This window comes from Garra rufa, chromosome 14, assembly GCF_049309525.1.
Source record: "Garra rufa chromosome 14, GarRuf1.0, whole genome shotgun sequence".
NCBI lineage: Eukaryota > Metazoa > Chordata > Actinopteri > Cypriniformes > Cyprinidae > Garra > Garra rufa.
The window spans coordinates 4,144,449-4,166,970 of NC_133374.1; the positions used below are offsets into that span (position 1 = coordinate 4,144,449).

At 34.4% G+C, this 22,522-nt stretch overlaps 1 protein-coding gene across 1 annotated transcript in view; it reads left to right on the forward strand.

Annotated features, from left to right (window-relative positions):
* The first annotated feature begins 86 nt into the window (after positions 1-86).
* LOC141285241 (interleukin-1 receptor accessory protein-like) overlaps positions 87-22,522 on the forward strand; it is a 42,226-nt gene continuing 19,790 nt past the window's right edge. The window contains exons 1-4 of the mRNA XM_073818281.1: positions 87-180; positions 6,198-6,480; positions 12,075-12,261; positions 19,811-19,976. Coding sequence (XP_073674382.1) covers positions 87-180; positions 6,198-6,480; positions 12,075-12,261; positions 19,811-19,976 — 730 coding nt within the window. The remainder of the gene's footprint in view (positions 181-6,197; positions 6,481-12,074; positions 12,262-19,810; positions 19,977-22,522) is intronic.

Consider the following 22,522-nt stretch of genomic DNA (forward strand, 5'->3'; position numbering starts at 1 on the left):
CTCCCGAGCCAGTGGTGTTTTATAGTCTGCGTCTCAAACCGAAGGCTCTTCCCAGCGAGACGATGACTTGACAGACGGTGTGATGTATGAAAGCGCCTCCTAAAGACACCGGCTTGGTGCTTTCAGAGCACCTTAACATCACGTCTAATGATGCAGAACCCATTGGAGTGAGTTTCAGCAGTAAGCAAATAACGCAGAGGCCTTATATTGATACAATAATGCAACAGCAGCTGTTTTCAGGCTTCGTCCAGCAGCTGTATCGCATGTGCCGTTGCATGTCATAATATTAGTGCGGTCACGGGATTACAGGCCGGTTGCACCTCTAGAAGCAGGGGTTAATTAAAAACGCTTCCCGCTGCGGGACAGGAAATGGATTGTTTCAGAGGAGGGTCATTTGTAATGGCGTGTGGGGCGTGTGAGCGCTTGTACTAAGACACTCTTAATAGGAAGACTAATCCCCTCCCAGTCGCAAAGTGACAGACCAATTACACACACGCCGCTGGTCCTCCCCCTCTGTCGGCCCACAGACACATCCTGACATCACCTGCCCATCTATATGTGTGTGTGTGTGTGTGTGTGTGAGGGGTACCAATGTGAATCTGTGTGTGTGCATGTGTTTGTTTGTGGTTTATGCAGTGTCGCTTTGATTAGGGATGGTAATTTATTTAAATGGACTTTTTGACATTAGCAGAATCAGCGTTTACACTCATACAGATTGCCTTATCTTTCATTATTTTACAGAAATTGCGTTTGCATGGAGTGTGTGTGTGTGTGTTTATTTATATATTTTATATATGTGACCCTGGACCACAAAACCAGTCTTAAGTCGGTGGGGTATATTTGTAGCAATAGCCAAACATACATTGTATGGGTCAAAATTATAGATTTTTCTTTTTTTTTCTTTTATTTTTCTAAAAATCTTTAGGAAATTAAGTAAAGATCATGTTCCATGAGGATTTTTTGTAAAATTCCTACAATAAATATATCAAAATGTAATTTTTGATTAGTAATATGCATTGTTAAGAACTTCATTTGGACAACTTTAAAGGTGATTTTCTCAGTATTTTGATTTTTTTGCACTCTCAGATTCCAGATTTTCAAATAGATGTATCTCAGCCAAATATTGTCCTATCCTAACAAACCATATATCAATAGAAAGCTGATTTATTGAGCTTTCATATGATGTATACATCTCAGTTTTGTAAAATTTAACCTTATGACTGGTTTTGAGGTCCAGGGTCACATATTATATTTTATTATTTACTATATTATTTAATTATTTATAAAAAAAATATTTATCTTATTAATTTATTTCTTTATTTTGTTATTATTAAATTTTAAACTTTAAATTGTATTATTATTAGGGCTGGGACACGATTAATCGCGATTAATCGCATCCAAAATAAAAGTTTATGTTAACATACTAAATGTGTGTTTACTGTGTATATTTATTATGTATATATAAATACACACACATACATGTAAAGCCTTTAAAAAATACTTATATGTGTGGATAGTTATATTTGTATTTAATTTAGATTATATATAGAATTATAAATATTTTATTTATTTAAATTTAATTTTTATTTTCAGTTTTCTTTAATATACATGTTTGTGTGTGTATTTATACATACATTATATATACACACAGTAAACACACATTTAGTATGTTAACATAAACTTTTATTTTGGATGCGATTAATCGCGATTAATCGTGTCCCAGCCCTAATTATTATTAAATTTTAAACTTGGCTTTTAAACTTTAAATAGACTTTTTGACATTTTAAATGTTTTAAAAAGGCTTTAATTTTTATGTTTTCAATGGCTTTTATTTATATATTTTTATTTTTTGTATTTTAATTTATTTTAAATGTAGTTTTAGGAATTTTGTAGTGTTCATTTTTATTTTTATGTTATTATTTTATATAGTCTTGACCTATATTTTAGCTAAAATATTTTTAGCTTTTTTTCATTTTAATGTTAGTTATAGTGATTTTTGTTAAACATTTGTCATTTTATTAGTTTGTTTTAGTTTTTAGTATTTTAGTATTTCTAGTAATTTTAGTATTTTAGTTCTGATATCAGCATGTAAACTGATTTTTTAAAATTCTAATCTATTTTATTTCTTCATGTTATTATTATTATATTTTACATTTTAATATATATATATTAGGGCCGGGACTCGATTAAAAAATTTAATCTAATTAATTAGAGGCTTTGTAATTAATTAATCGAAATTAATCGCATTTTAATCGCATGTAAATATTTGACCTGAGAACAGTGAGAATTAAGAATTTTACATGGATTTTTAGTATACCATTGAATAATGACTCAATACATAAGCTTAAGCAACAAAATATTGCTTATTTTTGTTCAACCAAGTCCACCAGACCAGTACAATATTGCCATTAAGTGTAGCAAGAGGCACGTTCTTTAACGAGTCTTTCATTCCGAGAACTCTGCTCTTGTGTTTGCTTAATTATGCATTTAAACGTTAATGACCAAACCTATCATTATAAAAGTTGCTGCACATGGAATATAATGCGGATAACATTTAAAAAATAGTTTTTATCAGGTTACACACTGATTATTTATCACTCAAACCCCTTTCTCTACCTGTCCGTTGGTCGCGTATATCCTCCATGTTTGTAGTTTTTTAACACTTTTTATGCGTGTTTGTAGTTCTAATCGAATCCTCGTTCACGGCGCAGTGTGTTGCGGGCAATATTAACAGTTAAGAGTGTGCATTGATCGTTAAGTAGTAGACCATCCGGGAATCTTTGGAATACTTTTTAAACATACTACGATTTGGGACATACAATACTATTTAAGACGGACGTCTTTGGCTTGTCTGAACGCTAGTTTGTGCTCCAGTATAATCGGTCCACCGAATCTCATCCAGTGAGAAACGTTCCGCGGTGCAAAACTTAGTGCGATTAAAATGCGTTAAAAAATTTTAACGCGTTATTTTTGTGCAATTAATTAATCTAAATTAACGCGTTAAAGTCCCGGCCCTAATATATATATATACACACACACACACACACACACACACACACACACACACACATATATATATATTACACTAATTATTTATATTATATAATTTTTTATTGACATTTTTATATTTTATAATTTACTATTTAATTATTTATGAAAAATGTATTTATCTTATTAATTTATTTCTTTATTTTCAGTAATTATACTACAATTACTAAAACTAAAATTAAAAAGAAATATATATAATTATGCAAATTATTAATAATATAAAAATATATTTTTAAATTTCAGTTTTAGTAATTTTGTTACTTATATTTCAGTTAATTGCCAACTGTTAACTAAAACTGATGAAAACACTCAACAAATTTATTAAAGCTTTGACTAAAACTAAAATGAAATATAAAATGTAAAGCCTATATTATCTCAGTGATACTAAACACTGATTGCCAAGTTAGCATTTATAATTTTCATCTAAGTTTTGTTTAAGTGCATGTTATGCTGTATCATATTGATTAGGGATGGTAATTTATTTAAATAGACTTTTTGACGTTTAGCAGGTTCAGCATTTAAACAAATCACCTTATCTTTCATTATAATAATTCTCTTGCATGGTGAGCGTGTAAGAGAGAGAGAGAGAGCGAAAAAAGAGCATGCCTAGGTATTAATTTCATATTGATGCATTAGTTGCTGATGTGTGAGTTTTAAGCTGTAATTGATTCGGCCTTTTTAAGGTTTTAACTTTTACACCATGTTCATGTCATAAATTTGATAGCTCAATTACCTTATATTGATTCGCATGCAATAATGTGTGTGTGTGTGTGTGTGTGTGTGTGTGCAAGGGTTTGAGTGTATAAGTGTGTGTTTGAGCCCATGCGGAGGAAATTTAATTGCTCAGATGTGTCGCTTTCATAGCTCAGGTGATGTAATAATGAGTTATTAGTTCATTTCGGTGAAGTACATTATCAGTCAAAAGTTTGGAATAATTACAGTAAAATAAATACAGAAAAAATAGTGAAATATTATTACAATTTAAAATAACACTTGTCTATGTGAACATATTTTAAAATGTAATTTATTTGTGTGATTAAAGCTGAATTTATAAAGCTGTATGAGATTACAAAGGTATGTTTCTGAGGGTGTTTGTGTGGCTTTTATTTTTATATTTTCATTTTTTTTTATTAAATTTTTAGTTTTAGTAAGTTTGTAGTGTTTGTCATTTTATTTTTTTATTGTAGTCATTTTTATTTTAGTTTTAGTGATTTTGTTACACGTGTATATTTGAATTTGTTTGTTTTTTCTTGAATATTTCTATATAGGTTTCATTTATTTTTAATTTCCTTTTTAGTAATTTTAGTATTTTAGTTTTGACATCTGCAATCAAACATTTAAGGTTTTTGATTTTTCATTTATTTTATTATATATTTTTATTGTTTTCTTATTCATTTTGATTTATTTATTTATTTTATTATTAATATGTTTTAAATTGTAGTTTGTGTTTTGAAATGGCTTATGTTATTATATTTCCCTTTTTGGAGAATAATTTTGTAGTTTTTGTAGTGTAAGTTTGTCATTTCATTATAATAATGTTTATATTATTGCTTCTAAGCTTTTATTTATTGTTTTCAGTTTTTGTTCGAGTTATTTTTATTTTATTTTTAGTTATTTTGTTACACATTTATAATGCTAGTTTTACTGATTATAGTATTTTAGTTCTGAAATCTGCAATTAAACAAACAGGTTTTTTATTTTTCGTTTATTTATTATATAATTTAATATTTTGTCATTTTTATTTATTCATCAGCTTTTATTTATTTTTTGTAGTTTTTTTATTTAAATTTTTACTTTTATTTTTTATATTATTTATATTGTTGTTTTAATATTTTTATGTAGCTTTATTTGACTTATATTTCAGTTTTAGTAATTTTAGCTTTTATTTTTTGTTTTCAGTTTTTATTTAAATTTTAGTTTTAGTGATTTTGTTGCACATTTATCATTTTATAGGTTTCTTTTTTATGTCAGATTTAGTAATTGTAATATTTTAGTTCTGACATCAGCAAGTAAACATTTCAGGTTTTTTATTTTTCATTTATTATATTATATATTTTTATTATTTTTAGATTTTTATTATTATTTATTTTTATTCATTAACTTTTTGTTTGTGTTAGTAAATTTCTAATGTGCTTTTGTAATTTTTTAAATCAGTTTTTTTACATAATTAGGGGCCAATCACCGAAGGTCTATGGCAGCCCATAGAACCGCTTGCGGGAAAGTTGTATAATTTGGCACACTGATAGAGGACAGTCTGAAATGTCACCATAGCCAATTTGGATTCCCTAACTCAAACTCTCTAGCGCCACCACTTGTCCAAAGTTTCACTTTCTTTTTGCTAATAATTTTTGAACCGTAAGGCATAAAATCAAAATTCCAATTTTCTCTTAATCCTTCGCTCATGCCGAGTCGAATGAACACCAAATTTAAAAAATCGTAAGGTTTAGTTTTTTTTCTATAATTAATTGTTTGTAAAACCTACTTTTTCGAACTCGTCCTAGACGGTTTGTCAGATTTTCACCAAAATTGAATCAGATCATCTTCAGACTGTGCTGACAAAACGTTATGGATTTCATGTTGATAGATTAAACCGTTTTCGTACAGCGCCTCTATAAATTTTAGGCTTGATGTGAAAATGACTCTGAGGCTTTATCTTTGGAAAACTTTGACATAATGACACCAAACTTTGTGTGTACTTTTGTCACCTCACACTTAACTTACCACATCGATTTGATAACAGCGCCACCTGTTGGTCAAACGTTATAAGCATTAAATCATATCAGTTGGCGTTCTACATTATTTTTCTGTCATTTCAACTGAAATCATCTTAAAATAGCTTCCTTTTACTCATTGTTGCAGTTGGTCTGGGGTTCAATTCCATCCTTAGTTCCTCATTTTCCCTTATGAATGCTTGGCCCCAGCTATATTTATATATTGTATTTTTTTTATATAATTGTATTACTTACATTTCAGTTAACTGCCAACAGTTTTAATATAGTTGTCTAAATAAAATAAAATAAACTGCAACTAAAATATGTAAAAAAAACTTTTGCATGCCTAATTTAATTGAGTTTAACTTGATATTCTATACTAAGTGAAACTAAATCAGGTGTGTTTGTGAGGATGTTTGTGTTATTTGTGTGTTTCAGACGTTCAGTGTTACGACTGGGGCGTGCGGAGCGAGGGTTCGGTGCGGGTGTATGACGGCGAGGTGGCGTATCTCTACTGTCCGCTCTTCTCTCATCCCACGCTCTACAGCTACAGTCAGACTCAGAACAGCAGTCTGTCTCTGCTGTGGTACCGACACACAAACACACACGATCTGGAGCAGCCCATCAACCTCAAATTACACACACTGCACAAAGACCGCGAGTACCTGTGGATACAACCGGCCACGGCGCAGGACGCCGGAATCTACACCTGCATGCTCCGGTAAACACACTATACATACTAGACATGTGCACAGACACATGTAATCAAAACTGGTAGTACATCATGATCACTAATTCCTGCAACCCCTAATATATATTTATAAAATCAGTTTTCAGTGCCATTGTACTTGTAACCTTCAAAAGCAGCAGTGATAAAGTATCTTACAAAAGTGAGTACACCCCTCACATTTCAGCAACCATTTTAGTATATCTTCTCAAGGGACAATACTATAGAAATGAAACTTGGATATATTTTAGAGTAGTCAATGTGCAGCTTGTATAGCAGTATAGATTTACTGTCTTCTGAAAATCACTCAACATACAGCCATTATTGCCAAAATAGCTGACAACAAAATTGAGTACACCCTAAGTGTCAATATATTGTGTTAGCACCATTGTTATCTGGCACTGCCTCAATCATCCTGGGCATGGAATTGACCAGAGCTGCACTGGTTGATGCTGGGATCCTCTTCCACTCCTCTATAATCACGGAGCTGCTTGACGTTAGACATATGGAGCTGTTTCCTGTTTACGCTTGAGGATGCCCCGCAGGTGCTTAATAGGGTTCAGGTCTGGAGACATACTTGGCCACCCCATCACCTTCAGCTTCCTCAGCAAGGCAGTTGTCATCTTGGTGGTGTGTTTGGGATCATTATGTTGGAAAACTGGTCTAGTTTATGGAGAGAAGGCATCATGTTCTGCTTTAGAATGTACAGTCGTGGCCAAAAGTTTTGAGAATGACACAAATATTAGTTTTCACAAAGTTTGCTGCTCAACTGCTTTTAGATCTTTGTTTCAGTTGTTTCTGTGATGTACTGAAATATAATTACAAGCACTTCATACTAGGGGTGTGCGATATGACGATTTTTGATCGTGGACGATTAAAATGTCTCCACGATCTGCTTTTGAATAAATATCGTAGTATCGTGCTACAGTGTGCCTCCGTCTTAATATACTGTACATTCACTCACGGGACACTGCACTTATTCATATTCGCGATCACAAAAGTACATTATTTGAATGTGCTTCAAAGTCTTGCCGGTAAAATAACGCCATTTGGTCCGCGCGCTGTTCTGGCATGCGCTTCATGAGCGCGTAAACCTGAAGCACGTGCGCTAAAAGCCTGTCAGACAGCACCTGATTACTAAACTGAGCTATCTTTGGCGTTTAATTTGCTTATACTGTCAAAAACACGCAAGGATTACATATAAACACAGTCGGTTGTCTAAAGTGAAAGTAAACAGTTAAGAGAAAAACAGATGCGCCTGTATAGATGCGTGCAGCTCTGCGGCAGAGCTTAACATGCTGTCGATTGTCATTAAAGGGACAGTACACCCAAAAATGTTGTCACTCACATGTCCTAAATCTCTATTAATTTTTTTCTTGTGCTTAACACAAAAGAAGATATTTTGAAGAATGTGGGTAACAGTAGCTGGTCCCAACTGACGTAAAATAAATAAATAAAATATATGGAAGTAACTGGGGACCCAGCAACTGTTTGGTTACCCAAATTATTCAAAATAAGTTTTATGTTCAGCATGTTTTATGCTTAAAAAAAATGCGAGAGTGAGTAAATGATGACAGAATTGTCATTTTTGGGTGATGATACACTAATAAAACAAAACACAAAGGAAAATCGCTCACTGCTCTTGACTGAAGAACTTCAATACAGTTGCTTTAAATGTTGCTTCTATGTATAATTTATGTATATAATGTATATAGTGTTTTATTTTTATATTTGTTAATTAAATTTCTTGAATGCTACTGATAAATACATGGACTGTACCTGAAAATTAAAGCACTGTTTGTTTTATTTGTATAGTATGTGTATTTGTAACATGTAGCTTATCTTTGTTCTTATTTTTTAAAAACAGAAAATAATGACAAAGATTTTTTTGTCTTCGCCCACTTTGGCTTAAATATCTGCCATTCTTTTTATTTTATATTTTGTTACCTTGTAAGGTTTTGGTTTTAAAATAGAAAAATTTATTTGGCTGTACTACTCAGACAACTTAGAGTAAAACCAACATGACAAAGAATCGTGATAAAAATCGTGAATCGTGATATTTCTTGAAAAAATCGTGATATGATATTTTTACCAAATCGCCCACCCCTACTTCATACGTTTCAAAGGCTTTTATCGACAATTACATGACATTTATGCAAAGAGTCAGTATTTGCAGTGTTGGCCCTTAAGATCTGAGGAGTTTCCAGGCCATGGACCCAAAATGTCAACGTTTTGGTCCCAGAGCCACTTATGCTGGGGACACACTACACGACTAGCAGAAGCATTCTAAGACTGACCTGAACACACTTAACGATTGTTTCCACCGACTGGAACCGATTTTAGTCTTTGACAATCGGAAAGGAGCACAAACCTAATGACTGAGTCACTCCACTCCACAACACACTTAACGATTGGTGAGTCACGACTGGACAAATTCTGCCAAACCCAAAACAATTAAAAAAAAAATACAGTGTAGGCTACTCCAATTGCAGCATCTACCCGCGCTCCCTCAGCCGCACCAAAATACAACACCGCGGTACTTTATTTGACACCCGTTTTACCTATTGAAACGTTGTAACGCATTTTTATTATAATATGTCTTTTCAAATGCCTAGGTCTGTTTAATTTCCTTAATTATAACATTTCTAGCACTACTTTTAAAAGGTTTATTCAAGCAATAATATATAAATGATATCATGCATGCTTGTCTAAAATCAGGGATTAGAAACGAATTGGTTCCAGGTAAAATGGTATTTTTTTCTTTACATTTACAGAGAATGAAACGAACGAAATTAAACATTAGCCTACTTAATAAATTCAAGGCACTATAATTTTCTTATCCATTTGATACAACTGTTATAGCTATACAATTAATTTATATAGAATAATTGTACTTCGTCATATTCGTGATTTATGAAATTATATATAAAAACTTCGTTTTGAAGTGTAAGCTATTCGTTTTGTTTGTATATTTATTATGAAGAAAATTCGTTAACCTAGCCTTTAAAGTTGATTTAATATTGTTTTAGAAGAAGTTAAAAGTTAAGAAAAAAATAGGATTAAGCCTGTAGTTTATATATATTTAGGGCAATAGGCTAATCTTTTTTCTTGACTTTTCTTACACTGCAGATCGAAATAAAATCATTCTTGATCATCTTTAAAATAGGAGAATCACTGAGAATCAGAGCGCGGGGCACAAACGAACGCGGGGTTAGTTGTAACGCGTGGTTTAAATATTTCCACACATGCAAGCATAACCAAATTTTCAGTATTTACTAGTTGGCGTAGCAACACTATGCAGAGAAAAAAGTGCGCCAAAATGCAAAAGCCTTTTGAAGATATCGCAGAATATTTTGTTTACCATAGTAAAAGTACATTTCTGGCTGAAATAATTTTTTCCTTTCAGCTTTTGGTATTCATTTAAAATGAGACAAATAGGCTATTATATTTTATTCTCCAATCTGTTGTTTATCAGTTTAGAAAGTTTATTAATGGTTCTCAAACCAGCAAGACAGTAACCTGTATTATATTCCAGTGGCGCAGAGAACTTTGTAACACTGTGTTATTAAACTATGATATTCGATGCAATTTACACTATTGACTTTCATGGATTTTATTGAGAAATGTAAAGCATTTTGGCTCGTTTATGTGTGTTGTTTATGTGTGTCGTGTTCTTTGCGAGCTGTGTGTGGACAATGTGTGTCCACATTGTTTTGAACTACTGTACAGCTGTGTGTTGCGATCAGGGCCGTTCTAACCATGTGGCAATGTGTTCATTGTCAAACTCCAAAATTGGATTCTTTTTATTATTATTTTTTTTAAACGTCATTACTTTATTTGAAAAAGTGAATGCATGCATTTTATTGACAAAATATTTTAGTTTGTTGTGTAAATGTTTTTCATTCGATCAGATAGCATTTTAAGCTGTCATATGGTCGTGTTATAATGTACCCCACCTACGGGGCATGTTGTCACATTTCATTACCTTTCTTTTGAGGTAAATAACGAAAAACGTATACACTGTAAATATGAAACAAAGCCACATATTTGTACTACTAGACAAGTGTGAAAACAATGTGGACAAAAATTGTACTCCGAACCCCTCGCAGACTAGGCTATACAAACCATGAAATTCAAAAAGTGTTATGCGCTCCCCTTTTGAAAACGAAACTATTTAAATCTGTGTAGCCTTAAGTTATGAATGAAAAGAAAGGCGAAATAAATCACATCAAGACCAATCTGTATTTTTCTTGTAATCAAGAACATTTTTTTGGACAAAATTACCTAATTAATGCAGAATTATGTTTGACAGTGAACGCATCTCCACCGCATAGCTGCATAAAATCGCTGGTGTCAGTCGCAAATATTAAACATGTTTAAAAAAATCTTAGTGAAAACGACTGGCTCTTGAATTCTAAGATTATTATCTTTAGACACCACACACTATGCGATTTTTTGTGACGACTATAAACAGCGACTGAGCCCGACTGGAACAGACTATGCCCGACTAGGCACGATCTGTGATCAAGACCAAATTCCATTCATAATCGGCATGAAAATCGTGTAGTGTGTTCTCGGCATTAGTTATCACTTTTGCCTTATGGCACGGTGCTCCATTGTGCTGGAAAATGCACTCTTCACCAAACTGTTGTTTGATTGTTGGAAGAAGTTGCTGTTGGAGGGTGTTTTGGTACCATTCTTTATTCATGGCTGTGTTTTTGGGCAAAATTGTGAGTGAGCCCACTCCCTTGGATGAGAAGCAACCCCACACATGAAATCAAATGAAGCCAAGAAGCTGAACAGGGCTGTAGCAGTGTACATATGCATATACCTCTTTGCCATGTTCTAGACGATATTTATCTTTACATTAAAAAGGGAAATTTACCTCCTTAATGTTGTGGCAGTTTTTTTCTCTGTGGTATTGAAAATAGTTTCGAATATTGATACTATTTTAAAGGTATCGCATCGAAGTTAGAAATTCCAGTTTTGTGACAACACTATTATATTATATGTGACCCTGGACCACAAAACCAGTCTTAAGTCGCTGGGGTATATTTGTAGCAATAGCCAAAAATACATTGTATGGGTCAAAATTATTGATTTTTCTTTTATGCCAAAAATCATTAGGAAATTAAGTAAAGATCATGTTACATTAAGATTTTTTTTGTAAAATTCCTACTGTAAACCTATCAAAATGTAATTTTTGATTAGTAATATGCATTGTTAAGAACTTAATTTGGACAACTTTAAAGGTGATTTTCTCAGTATTTTGATTTTTTTGCACCATTAGATTCCAGATTTTCAAAATATTCAAATATTGTCCTATCCTAACAAACTATACATCAATAGAAAGCTTATTTATTGAGCTTTCATATGATGTATATATCTCAGTTTTGTAAAATTTAACCTTATGACTGGTTTTGTGGTCCAGGGTCACATATTGTATTGTATTGTAAATTATTTGGATCTAAATATAAACATGGAGCCAAATCAACCGAATCAGATTAGATTAGGATATAAATAGGATATATTATATAGATCTAAACCAGTCGTGCAGGTGATTTCATGCTGTTTTGTGTGTGTGGCAGCAACATTTCGTCGTGTGTGAAGATCGGTGTGGAGCTGGAGGTCATTCAGAAGAACGGCGAGTGTGACAGGAGCGCTCAACCTCACCTGAACCTGACTGTAGCGTTCCAGAGCGAACGAACCCTCTCCTGTCCAGACCTGAACACACTCACGCTGCCCAACAGCACACACACCGTCAGCTGGTACCACGTGAGTCTCGCTCTCTCTGTTTGTGTGTGTGAGAATAAACATCTGAGACTATCATAATTGAATATGATACAGAAAACTCATCCGACCGTCATGCAGAAAATGCATTTCTTAATCTCCGGAGTCACACGGCTAATGAACTGAGAAGACGTGAACTCAAACAATCAGCATTATTCAGTTTGAAGGTTGTATGTGGGCAAAACTATCAAAATGCAAATTAGCACGGGCAATTTGTCTGTTTAAAGAGTCGTAACAATGCAAGAAACGACCTGTAGCGATACTGCGTATGAAGAAAGGTCTATTATCAATGCTAGTGCTCTTCAAAAAGACTAAATTACCTATATATACTTAAGATGAGCCACTGCTATTAGAATGGCATGGATTGCCATATATGGCAACTACAGTATAGCAAAATAAGCCCCGCCTTCCAAATAAATAAGCCAATTAGCAATCAGCAAAGTTTGACCTGGCGTTTATGTGAAACTTCCATACAGTCTTCACTCTGTACTGTACATCATGCACATTGGCTGTTTTTAAATCTTATTTTAGAATAAGAAACAATATTTACGATACATTTCATGCCAGATTTTAGTGCTGTTTTGCAAAATGTTGTTTTGAGATTTTAGGATTTAATTGGAAATAGTAATTATAACTCGTATGACTTAAAATAGCTGTCTGAGTGAAAAATAAATAAAGGCAGCACTGCAGGTGTGTGCATTCAGCTTCAAATGCATTGTGCCCTGATCAAACTAGAAATCTATATTTCTTGTGCAGCTGGTTAAAGGTCATTTATAGTCAAATGTCAGTGTTTTAACCACATTTTTGGTGCAGTATGTAAAAGGAAGCTGTTGCTTGTAGGAATAACAGTTGCGGGCACATTTAATCCAGCATTGTGGCAATTTGCAAGTAATGCCATCATTTTTTAAATAAATTTAAATTAAATTACATATTATTTTGGATGTTAAAACGTAATCAAATCATACAAGTAATTCCATCATTTTAGGAATAGGTTATAAAATAAAATAATTTGGTAGTTAAGATGTAATCAAAACATGCAAGTAATTCCATCATGTTGGGAATAGGTTAGAAAATTCAAAAATAAAAGAATTAAATTCAATATTATTTTGATGTTAAGATGTAATCAAATCATGCAAGTAATTCCATCATGTTAAGAATAGGTTATAAAATAAGTCAAGTAAAATAAAATCAATTAAAATGCATATTATTTGGATGTTAAGATGTAATCAAATCATGCAAGTAATGCTGCCATGTTAGGAATAGGTTATAAATTAAAATTAAATACAATAAAATAAAAATAATTAAATTTAAATGCATATTATTTGGATGTTAAGATGTAGTTAAATCAAGTAATTCCATCATGTTAGAAATAGGTTATAAAACTATATAATATTTGGATGCTAAGATGTAATCAAATCATGCAGGTAATTAATTTAATTAAAATGCATATTATTTAAATCAGTGGTTCTCAACCTTTTTTGGGCCAGTGCCCCCCTACCCATTATCCAGGTCCCTCATCGCCCCCCATCAAATAAACATAGTCTAAATGTCCTTACTGAATATTAAAGTTGATTATTCTTATCATTATGTGTTTATAACAAGGAATGCTATTATATTTATAATAATTCAAATGTTTGGGGTCATTACGATTTTTAAGAAATTGGTTTAATTCAAGGATGCATTGAACTGATTAAAAAAACAGTGATGTACTTTTTTTACAGTAAATTATTTTAAAATAAGTGAAATAACATTCATTTACAGAGTTTGTAAGCAAGTAAACCAAATTTAAAAAGACTATAAAAATTCCTGTTTAGAACATATTCAAAAGGACATTTTTACATAAGTGATTTTAGTTTGTTCTTCCATTCCTGGAACTCTTGAACACCCTTTTTTTACTGCTGTGATATGTAAGGATATTTTCAATTAGCTTTTAGTGAAAAATAATATTTATCCCTTAGTTTTAGAAAATACCTAGCCTGGGTTTCCCCATGCTGCCTTGCGTGCAGCACGATTTTATTCACGCTGCTAGGCAGCCTGGAAACCATGGACCAAATTTTCACCTCAGATAGGGAACCAATCACAGAACGGGGAGGGAGCAGCAAGACGATGACGCCTTCTATGCGACTCACCGACAGTGTTGCCAGATTGGGCGGGTTTCCGCCCAATTGGGCTTCTTTTGATCGGCTTGGACCGGAGAATAACGCATTGGGCGGGTAGACAAAATTTGGGCTGCCCAATCAGCTGCTTTTTTCTTCGCTTTTATCATTAGTCATTGTTATTTTAATACCTTCGAGCTCAAAGTATCACAGTAATATAATGTGTAGTGCAGTCATCAACTCATTTTTGCTTAACGCAACCCTTACTGGTTTAGTTTAACAGAGACCTGTCAATCAATTTACGTCTTTAATGTTAGTGAGATGTGATGACTTGTGAGTGACGGGGTTTTGGCCCTATAACGGGCAAGATTTTGAATATGCAGCTTATTCATTTATTGATTTTAAGTAATTGCGATGGCAAAGTGGCCTAAATATAAGTTACATGATAAAAAGTCTAAGTGGATTACACGTGGTGAGAGATGAATAGAAGACTTCTAAATATAATTGTAACTGAAATAAGAAAACGTGGGTGTGTGCATGACATAAATGCCAGCTACATTACATTTGTTTCTCATCACTTTATTGTGCACTTTTTGCACAGAAATTAGCATATTTTTACTGTGGACATTGAAAATGATGCATGTGTTTTTCTAAGGGTTAAAGTCATCGGTTAATTTCCACTTTGAGAAGAAGACATTTTATGCATATTTTCGGACTGTTTTGATCCATAGACCTGTGAAATTGATTTATCTTTATTTTATTTTGTCATTATTCTTTTTTTAAAGAGATAAAAATGGTCCTTATCAACCTTGACCTGGCAATAAAATTCTCATTATTTTGGCAGTTAAAATTTGGGCTTTTTTTTGTTGAAGTGGGCGGGTTTTGGTGAGCTTTTGGGCTGGAAATCGTCAACCCGATCTGGCAACACTGCTCACCGAAGCAGTTTGTTTATAAATATGGATCCAGCATGGCAGCAGACGCGAAGTTATCTTTCGATGCAGCCTTAGATAGTTACACACAAGACCGTTTCTCAATACCAAGTAACGTTACGCAAAGTTCGGACTTGCGTCCTTCGTAGTTCGGACTTGGAAGTCTGACTTGGGAGTACGAACTCCCGAGGACGTGAGGATGCAAGTCCTGCAATTCTGCAAATGGAACAGCAGTCTACTTAATAACGTCAGTCAGCTCGCCTTTTCTACTCTGGTTATCTTCACTGTATGTATTTACAATAAGACGAAATATGATATCAACCACCTCTGCCTCTTTTAGTTTTCATTTAAACATATTAATAGCTGCAAAAATGTAGTTCAGGGAATGTACAACATTACAGTGAAACGAAATATTTTATATCAAACAGCATTGCCTCTTTTCCATTTCATTTAACGTTAAACATATTAATAGTGACAAAAATGTGGTTCATGCAACGCGTTTCAAAACAATAATTACAATAAAAGGAAGTGATATCAAACACCACTGCCTCTTTGTTTTCTTCAAAATATAAGCCACAACTCTCTTTTCGTACTCATTTTAAAAATAATAAAACATGTTTATACGTGATTTAAGCTATATGTGCACTGTGTATAATACTCTATGTATAATAAAATGAAACATGACAAGCACAACTCTGCCTTTTTTGTTAAATGTCAGTTTTAATGAACAATGTAAGCCATTATAAACGTATAAGTATAAAGTATAAGAGACTTATGTAATCGGAAATAAAGACAAAAGCAGACAATTCGGTCAAATGCATGCTAAAAAGTCAGCGTTGAATTACGATTGACAAATAATTTATGAAGCATAACTTTGTCCTCAGTCAAAACTCTTCGTCTTCCTTGGCGAATTTCTGTCGCTCTACGTACGTCGTCCGGTATAATTGAAACGATTGGCTATGAGCTACGCACAGGTGCATTTGATAGACATTCGTAGCCCCCAATAAACGGCTCTGGGCATTCGTAAACCATGCCTCAAATACGAGAAAATGAACATGTGGTTCCCAGACCACGAATCCTGACGATGTCATGACGTGGTTTGGCGTTAGCCAGGCTAGAAAATACCTTGTTTTTTAAAAATATATTGAATTCCCCTTTTTTCTGACACAGTGGACATGGTTTTTAATACCACATTTACACATGCAAAATATTTTACACATCTCAAATATTTTGAGAATATTTCAAAGTTTGCCTATGCATATAACTTAAAGAAAACTAAAGTACAACACTAAAAGTTCTATTTCTATATTCTATTTATTCTATATTCTATTTAACTTTTTTTTAATTGACAACAGTACAAAGAAAAGATTTCCAGAGTTTTCACTGACATGTATTTTATAAATAGGTATTATATAAATTTTATATAAGTCTGCAACATAATATGGCTGAAGCAGGAGCAGTAATACCACGCAGCACATGTGCAAATGCTAAACTAGCTGGGAACTCATTTCTGATATTACTCCGCCTGCTTCGGCCATATTACGGCAGCAAACTTCCTTGACTATTACGCCGGAATGGAAGTGTAGTTCCTAATCTTATCGGCCTAGAAACTCGCAGCTTTGCATTTCCACCGGTCTTAGTACACGATATAACTACAGAAGAGTCAAGTTTTAAATACAACAAATATGGAAACTCGTTGGTCATTTTTGAACGTGATGCTATTGGTCTGATAGGATTCAATGATCTATGCTAAGCTATGCTAAAGGTGATATCGCCAGAACAGGAGAATGGCTGAATGGATTTAAAAACGGTAAAAATCAACTTATTAAATCGGGGGGAGTTGGAGAATGAGCCTATTTCCAAAAAAAGGGGAGTGTTCCTTTAATCAGGTCAATTTTGGTGAAGATCAATGAACTGGCTTTAATCCAGCGTAAGCGGCGCAGCAAAAATAGACTCGACGCCGAAACGATCGCGGCACTGACGCTTCTGCTATGCGCTGCCGCGTGCGGTGTGAATGCTCTAATCTGTTAACATGGGCGCCGGAAAAAATACGCGCTGCTTACGTCCTGCTTACGCCGTGCAGTGTGAAACCGCCGTAACCCTGACGGTGCGTTCACACTACAGAGTTAAATTTGCACTCAGTGCCGCTGGCAACGCTACAATGCACTGCTTTGGGGTGTGTCAAATGTAGGGCTGAGCATGCCTCTGAAAAACAATGTTCACACCCTATTTACGTTCCATTGTCTTCTTTTAACGGCGGTTCGTAAACTAAACTGTAGCGTATAATAACAACATGCAAAGTGCATTTACTTTTGCGTGACTTTTTCAATGTTATGTGATTTCAGCTCAGTAATCCACCAGTTTCGGAAACACGCGTCATAATCTTGCCTTGCCTACTTCTCACACCGATTGGTTGTCGCCCAGCGTTTTGCGCTCGAGATTTGCATAAAGTTGAGGAATGTCCAACCTTTTGACGCTCTCAGATGCTCTCAACGCTTTCTTCACGCCGCTTCAAATCCCAAAATGCACCACGCGACCGTTTACGCTCAACTTCCACATAAATGAATTGAAAACGCTCGCTTCGCCCCGCTCGCTACGTGCCAGTGTGAACACACAGTAACGGTGCGTTTCCACTATATAGCGTCAAATCTGCGCTCAGTGCCGCTGGCAACGTTACAACGTGACTGCTTTGGGGAGTGTCTAATTTAGGGCTGAGCACACCTCTGAAAAACAATGTTCACACTCTATTTACGTTCCATTGTCTTCTTTTAACGGCGGTTCGCAAACGAAACTGTAGCGTATAATAACAACATGCAAAGTGCATTTACTTTTGCGTGACTTTTTCAATGTTATGTGATTTCAGCTCAGTAATCCACCAGTTTCGGAAACACGCGTCATAATCTTGCCTTGCCTACTTCTCACACCGATTGGTTGTCGCCCAGCGTTTTGCGCTCGAGATTTGCATAAAGTTGAGGAATGTCCAACCTTTTGACGCTCTCAGATGCTCTCAACGCTTTCTTCACACCGCTTCAAATCCCAAAATGCACCATGCGACCGTTTACGCTCAACTTCCACATAAATGAATTGAAAACGCTCGCTTCGCCCCGCTCGCTACGTGCCAGTGTGAACACACAGTAACGGTGCGTTTCCACTATATAGCGTCAAATCTGCGCTCAGTGCCGCTGGCAACGTTACAACGCGACTGCTTTGGGGAGTGTCTAATTTAGGGCTGAGCACACCTCTGAAAAACAATGTTCACACTCTATTTACGTTCCATTGTCTTCTTTTAACGGCGGTTCGCAAACGAAACTGTAGCATATAATAACAACATGCAAAGTGCATTTACTTTTGCGTGACTTTTTCAATGTTATGTGATTTCAGCTCAGTAATCCACCAGTTTTGGAAACACGCGTCATAATCTTGCCTTGCCTACTTCTCACAGCGATTGGTTGTCGCCCAGCGTTTTGCGCTCGAGATTTGCATAAAGTTGAGGAATGTCCAACCTTTTGACGCTCTCAGATGCTCTCAACGCTTTCTTCACGCCGCTTCAAATCCCAAAATGCACCATGCGACCGTTTACGCTCAACTTCCACATAAATGAATTGAAAACGCTCGCTTCGCCCCGCTCGCTACGTGCCAGTGTGAACACACAGTAACGGTGCGTTTCCACTATATAGCGTCAAATTTGCGCTCAGTGCCGCTGGCAACGCTACAACGCGACTGCTTTGGGGAGTGTCTAATTTAGGGCTGAGCACACCTCTGAAAAACAATGTTCACACTCTATTTACGTTCCATTGTCTTCTTTTAACGGTGGTTCGCAAACGAAACTGTAGCGTATAATAACAACATGCAAAGTGCATTTACTTTTGTGTGACTTTTTCAATAATATGTGATTTCAGCTCAGTAATCCACCAGTTTCGGAAACACGCGTCACAGTCTTTCCTTGCCAACTTCTCACACCGATTGGTTGTCGCCCAGCGTTTTGCGCTCGAGATTTGCATAAAGTTGAGGAATGTCCAACCTTTTGACGCTCTCAGATGCTCTCAACGCTTTCTTCACGCCGCTTCCAATCCCAAAATGCACCACGCGATCGTTTACGCTCAACTTCCACATAAATGAATTGAAAACGCTCGCTTATGCTACAGATAACTTGACAAATAGATATAGAAAGTGCACCTTGATGCATTCAGTGTACAAACGGAGTTGGGATGTGGAAGACCAGTTTCAGCTCATACATTTCAGTTTAAACTCGTCATAACCAAACGCCCCCCCAAGAACATCTCAGCCGCCCCTTTTCAAAATTTTAGCTTTCAGCGCCCCCCGATGTTCTCCGAATGCCTGCGTTGAGAAACACTGATTTAGATGTAATTAAATCATGAATACTTTTGCAAGGCACTCTATTTTTTGTATTTATTTTACCACGTCAACTCCCTTCTAGAGAGTGTGAAGTGATTTAAGAAATATGGATCATGCAGTTCAGCTTGAAGGTTGACGTCTGTTTTTCTGTAGTTATGCAGGTCTGGTCAGTTTGTAGGAGACCGAGAGCAGAAAGGAGATGATGTGGTGATCTACAGGATGATGGGGCCGTTCAAGGGTCTCTACACGTGTGTGGTTTCATATCAGATGAACGGACGCACGCTCCAGTTCACACGCACCATTAACGTCATACCTGTTGGTACGATATTATTGTTTCCATTTGCCTCATTCTGGAAGCTTGTTTCTGACAATTTTTTTTTTATCTCATTTCTGCAAATCCTCACAATTCTTACTTTTTTCTTGCAATTTTGAGGGTTTTTTTCATGAAATTCTGAGTTTATATCATAATTCTTAGTTAATACCTCGCAATTGACTTTTTCATGCAATTCTGACATTTTTCTCACAATTCCTACTTCATAACTCACAATTTGTAGTTTACACCTTGCAATTGACTTTTTACTGTATCTCGCAATTCTGAATTTTTCTTGTAATTCTGATTTTTTTTCTCGTAATTCTAACATTTTCTCACAGTTCTGATTTCATATCTTGTAATTCTGAGTTCATATCATAATTTTTAGTTTGTACCTGGCAATTTTTTTTCTCACAATTCTGACTTTTTCTCACGATTGAGTTTATTTCTTGCAATTCTGACTTTTTTGCGATTCTGTCTCGCAATACTAAGTTGATATTTCTTAATTCTTAGTTCATACCTCTCAATTTACGTTTTTTCTTGCAATTCTGACAATTTTGTCACAATTCTGAGTTTATTTCTTGCAATTCTGACTTATTTATTGCAATTCTGATGTATTCTTACGGTTCTGACATTTTTTCGCAATTCTGAGTTTGTCTTGTTATTCCAAGTTCATATTTCATAATTCTTAGTTCATACCTCGCAATTGACTTTTTTTCTGATACTGATGTTTTTTCACCATTCTGACATTTTCTGAGTTTATTTCTTGCAATTCTGCCTTATTTATTGCAATTCTGATGTATTCTCACAGTTCTGACATTTTTTCGCAAATTCTGAGTTTGTCTTGTTATTCCAAGTTCATATTTCATAATTCTTTGTTCATACCTCGCAATTGACTTTTTTTCTGATACTAATGTTTTTTCACCATTCTGACATTTTCTGAGTTTATTTCTTGCAATTCTGCCTTATTTATTGCAATTCTGATGTATTCTCACAGGTCTGACATTTTTTCGCAATTCTGAATTTGTCTTGTTATTCCAAGTTCATATTTCATAATTCTTAGTTCATACCTCGCAATTGACTTTTTTTCTGATACTGATGTTTTTTCAACATTCTGACATTTTCTGAGTTTATTTCTTGCAATTCTGCCTTATTTATTGCAATTCTGATGTATTCTCACAGGTCTGACATTTTTTTGCAATTCTGAGTTTGTCTTGTTATTCCAAGTTCATATTTCATAATTCTTAGTTCATACCTCGCAATTGACTTTTTTTTTTCTGATACTGATGTTTTTTCACCATTCTGACATTTTCTGAGTTTGTTTTTTGCAATTCTGCCTCTTTTATTACAATTCTGATGTATTCTCACGGTTCTGACATTTTTTCGCAATTCTGAGTTTGTCTTGTTATTCCAAGTTCATATTTCATAATTCTTAGTTCATACCTCGCAATTGACTTTTTTCTGATACTGATGTTTTTTCACCATTCTGAAATTTTCTGAGTTTATTTCTTGCAATTCTGCCTTATTTATTGCAATTCTGATGTATTCTCACAGTTCTGACATTTTCTCGCAATTCTGAGTTTGTCTTGTTATTCCAAGTTCATATTTCATAATTCTTAGTTCATACCTCGCAATTGACTTTTTTCTGATACTGATGTTTAAGTTTTTCACCATTCTGAAATTTTCTGAGTTTATTTCTTGCAATTCTGCCTTATTTATTGCAATTCTGATGTATTCTCACAGTTCTGACATTTTTTTGCAATTCTGAGTTTGTCTTGTAATTCCAAGTTCATATTTCATAATTCTTAGTTCATACCTCGCAATTGACTTTTTTTCTGATACTGATGTTTTTTCACCATTCTGACATTTTCTGAGTTTATTTCTTGCAATTCTGCCTTATTTATTGCAATTCTGATGTATTCTCACGGTTCTGACATTTTTTCGCAATTCTGAGTTTGTCTTGTTATTCCAAGTTCATATTTCATAATTCTTAGTTCATACCTCGCAATTGACTTTTTTTTTTCTGATACTGATGTTTTTTCACCATTCTGACATTTTCTGAGTTTGTTTTTTGCAATTCTGCCTCTTTTATTACAATTCTGATGTATTCTCACGGTTCTGACATTTTTTTGCAATTCTGAGTTTGTCTTGTTATTCCAAGTTCATATTTCATAATTCTTAGTTCATACCTCGCAATTGACTTTTTTTTTTTCTGATACTGATGTTTTTTCACCATTCTGACATTTTCTGAGTTTGTTTTTTGCAATTCTGCCTCTTTTATTACAATTCTGATGTATTCTCACGGTTCTGACATTTTTTCGCAATTCTGAGTTTGTCTTGTTATTCCAAGTTCATATTTCATAATTCTTAGTTCATACCTCGCAATTGACTTTTTTTTTTCTGATACTGATGTTTTTTCACCATTCTGACATTTTCTGAGTTTGTTTTTTGCAATTCTGCCTCTTTTATTACAATTCTGATGTATTCTCACAGTTCTGACATTTTTTCGCAATTCTGAGTTTGTCTTGTTATTCCAAGTTCATATTTCATAATTC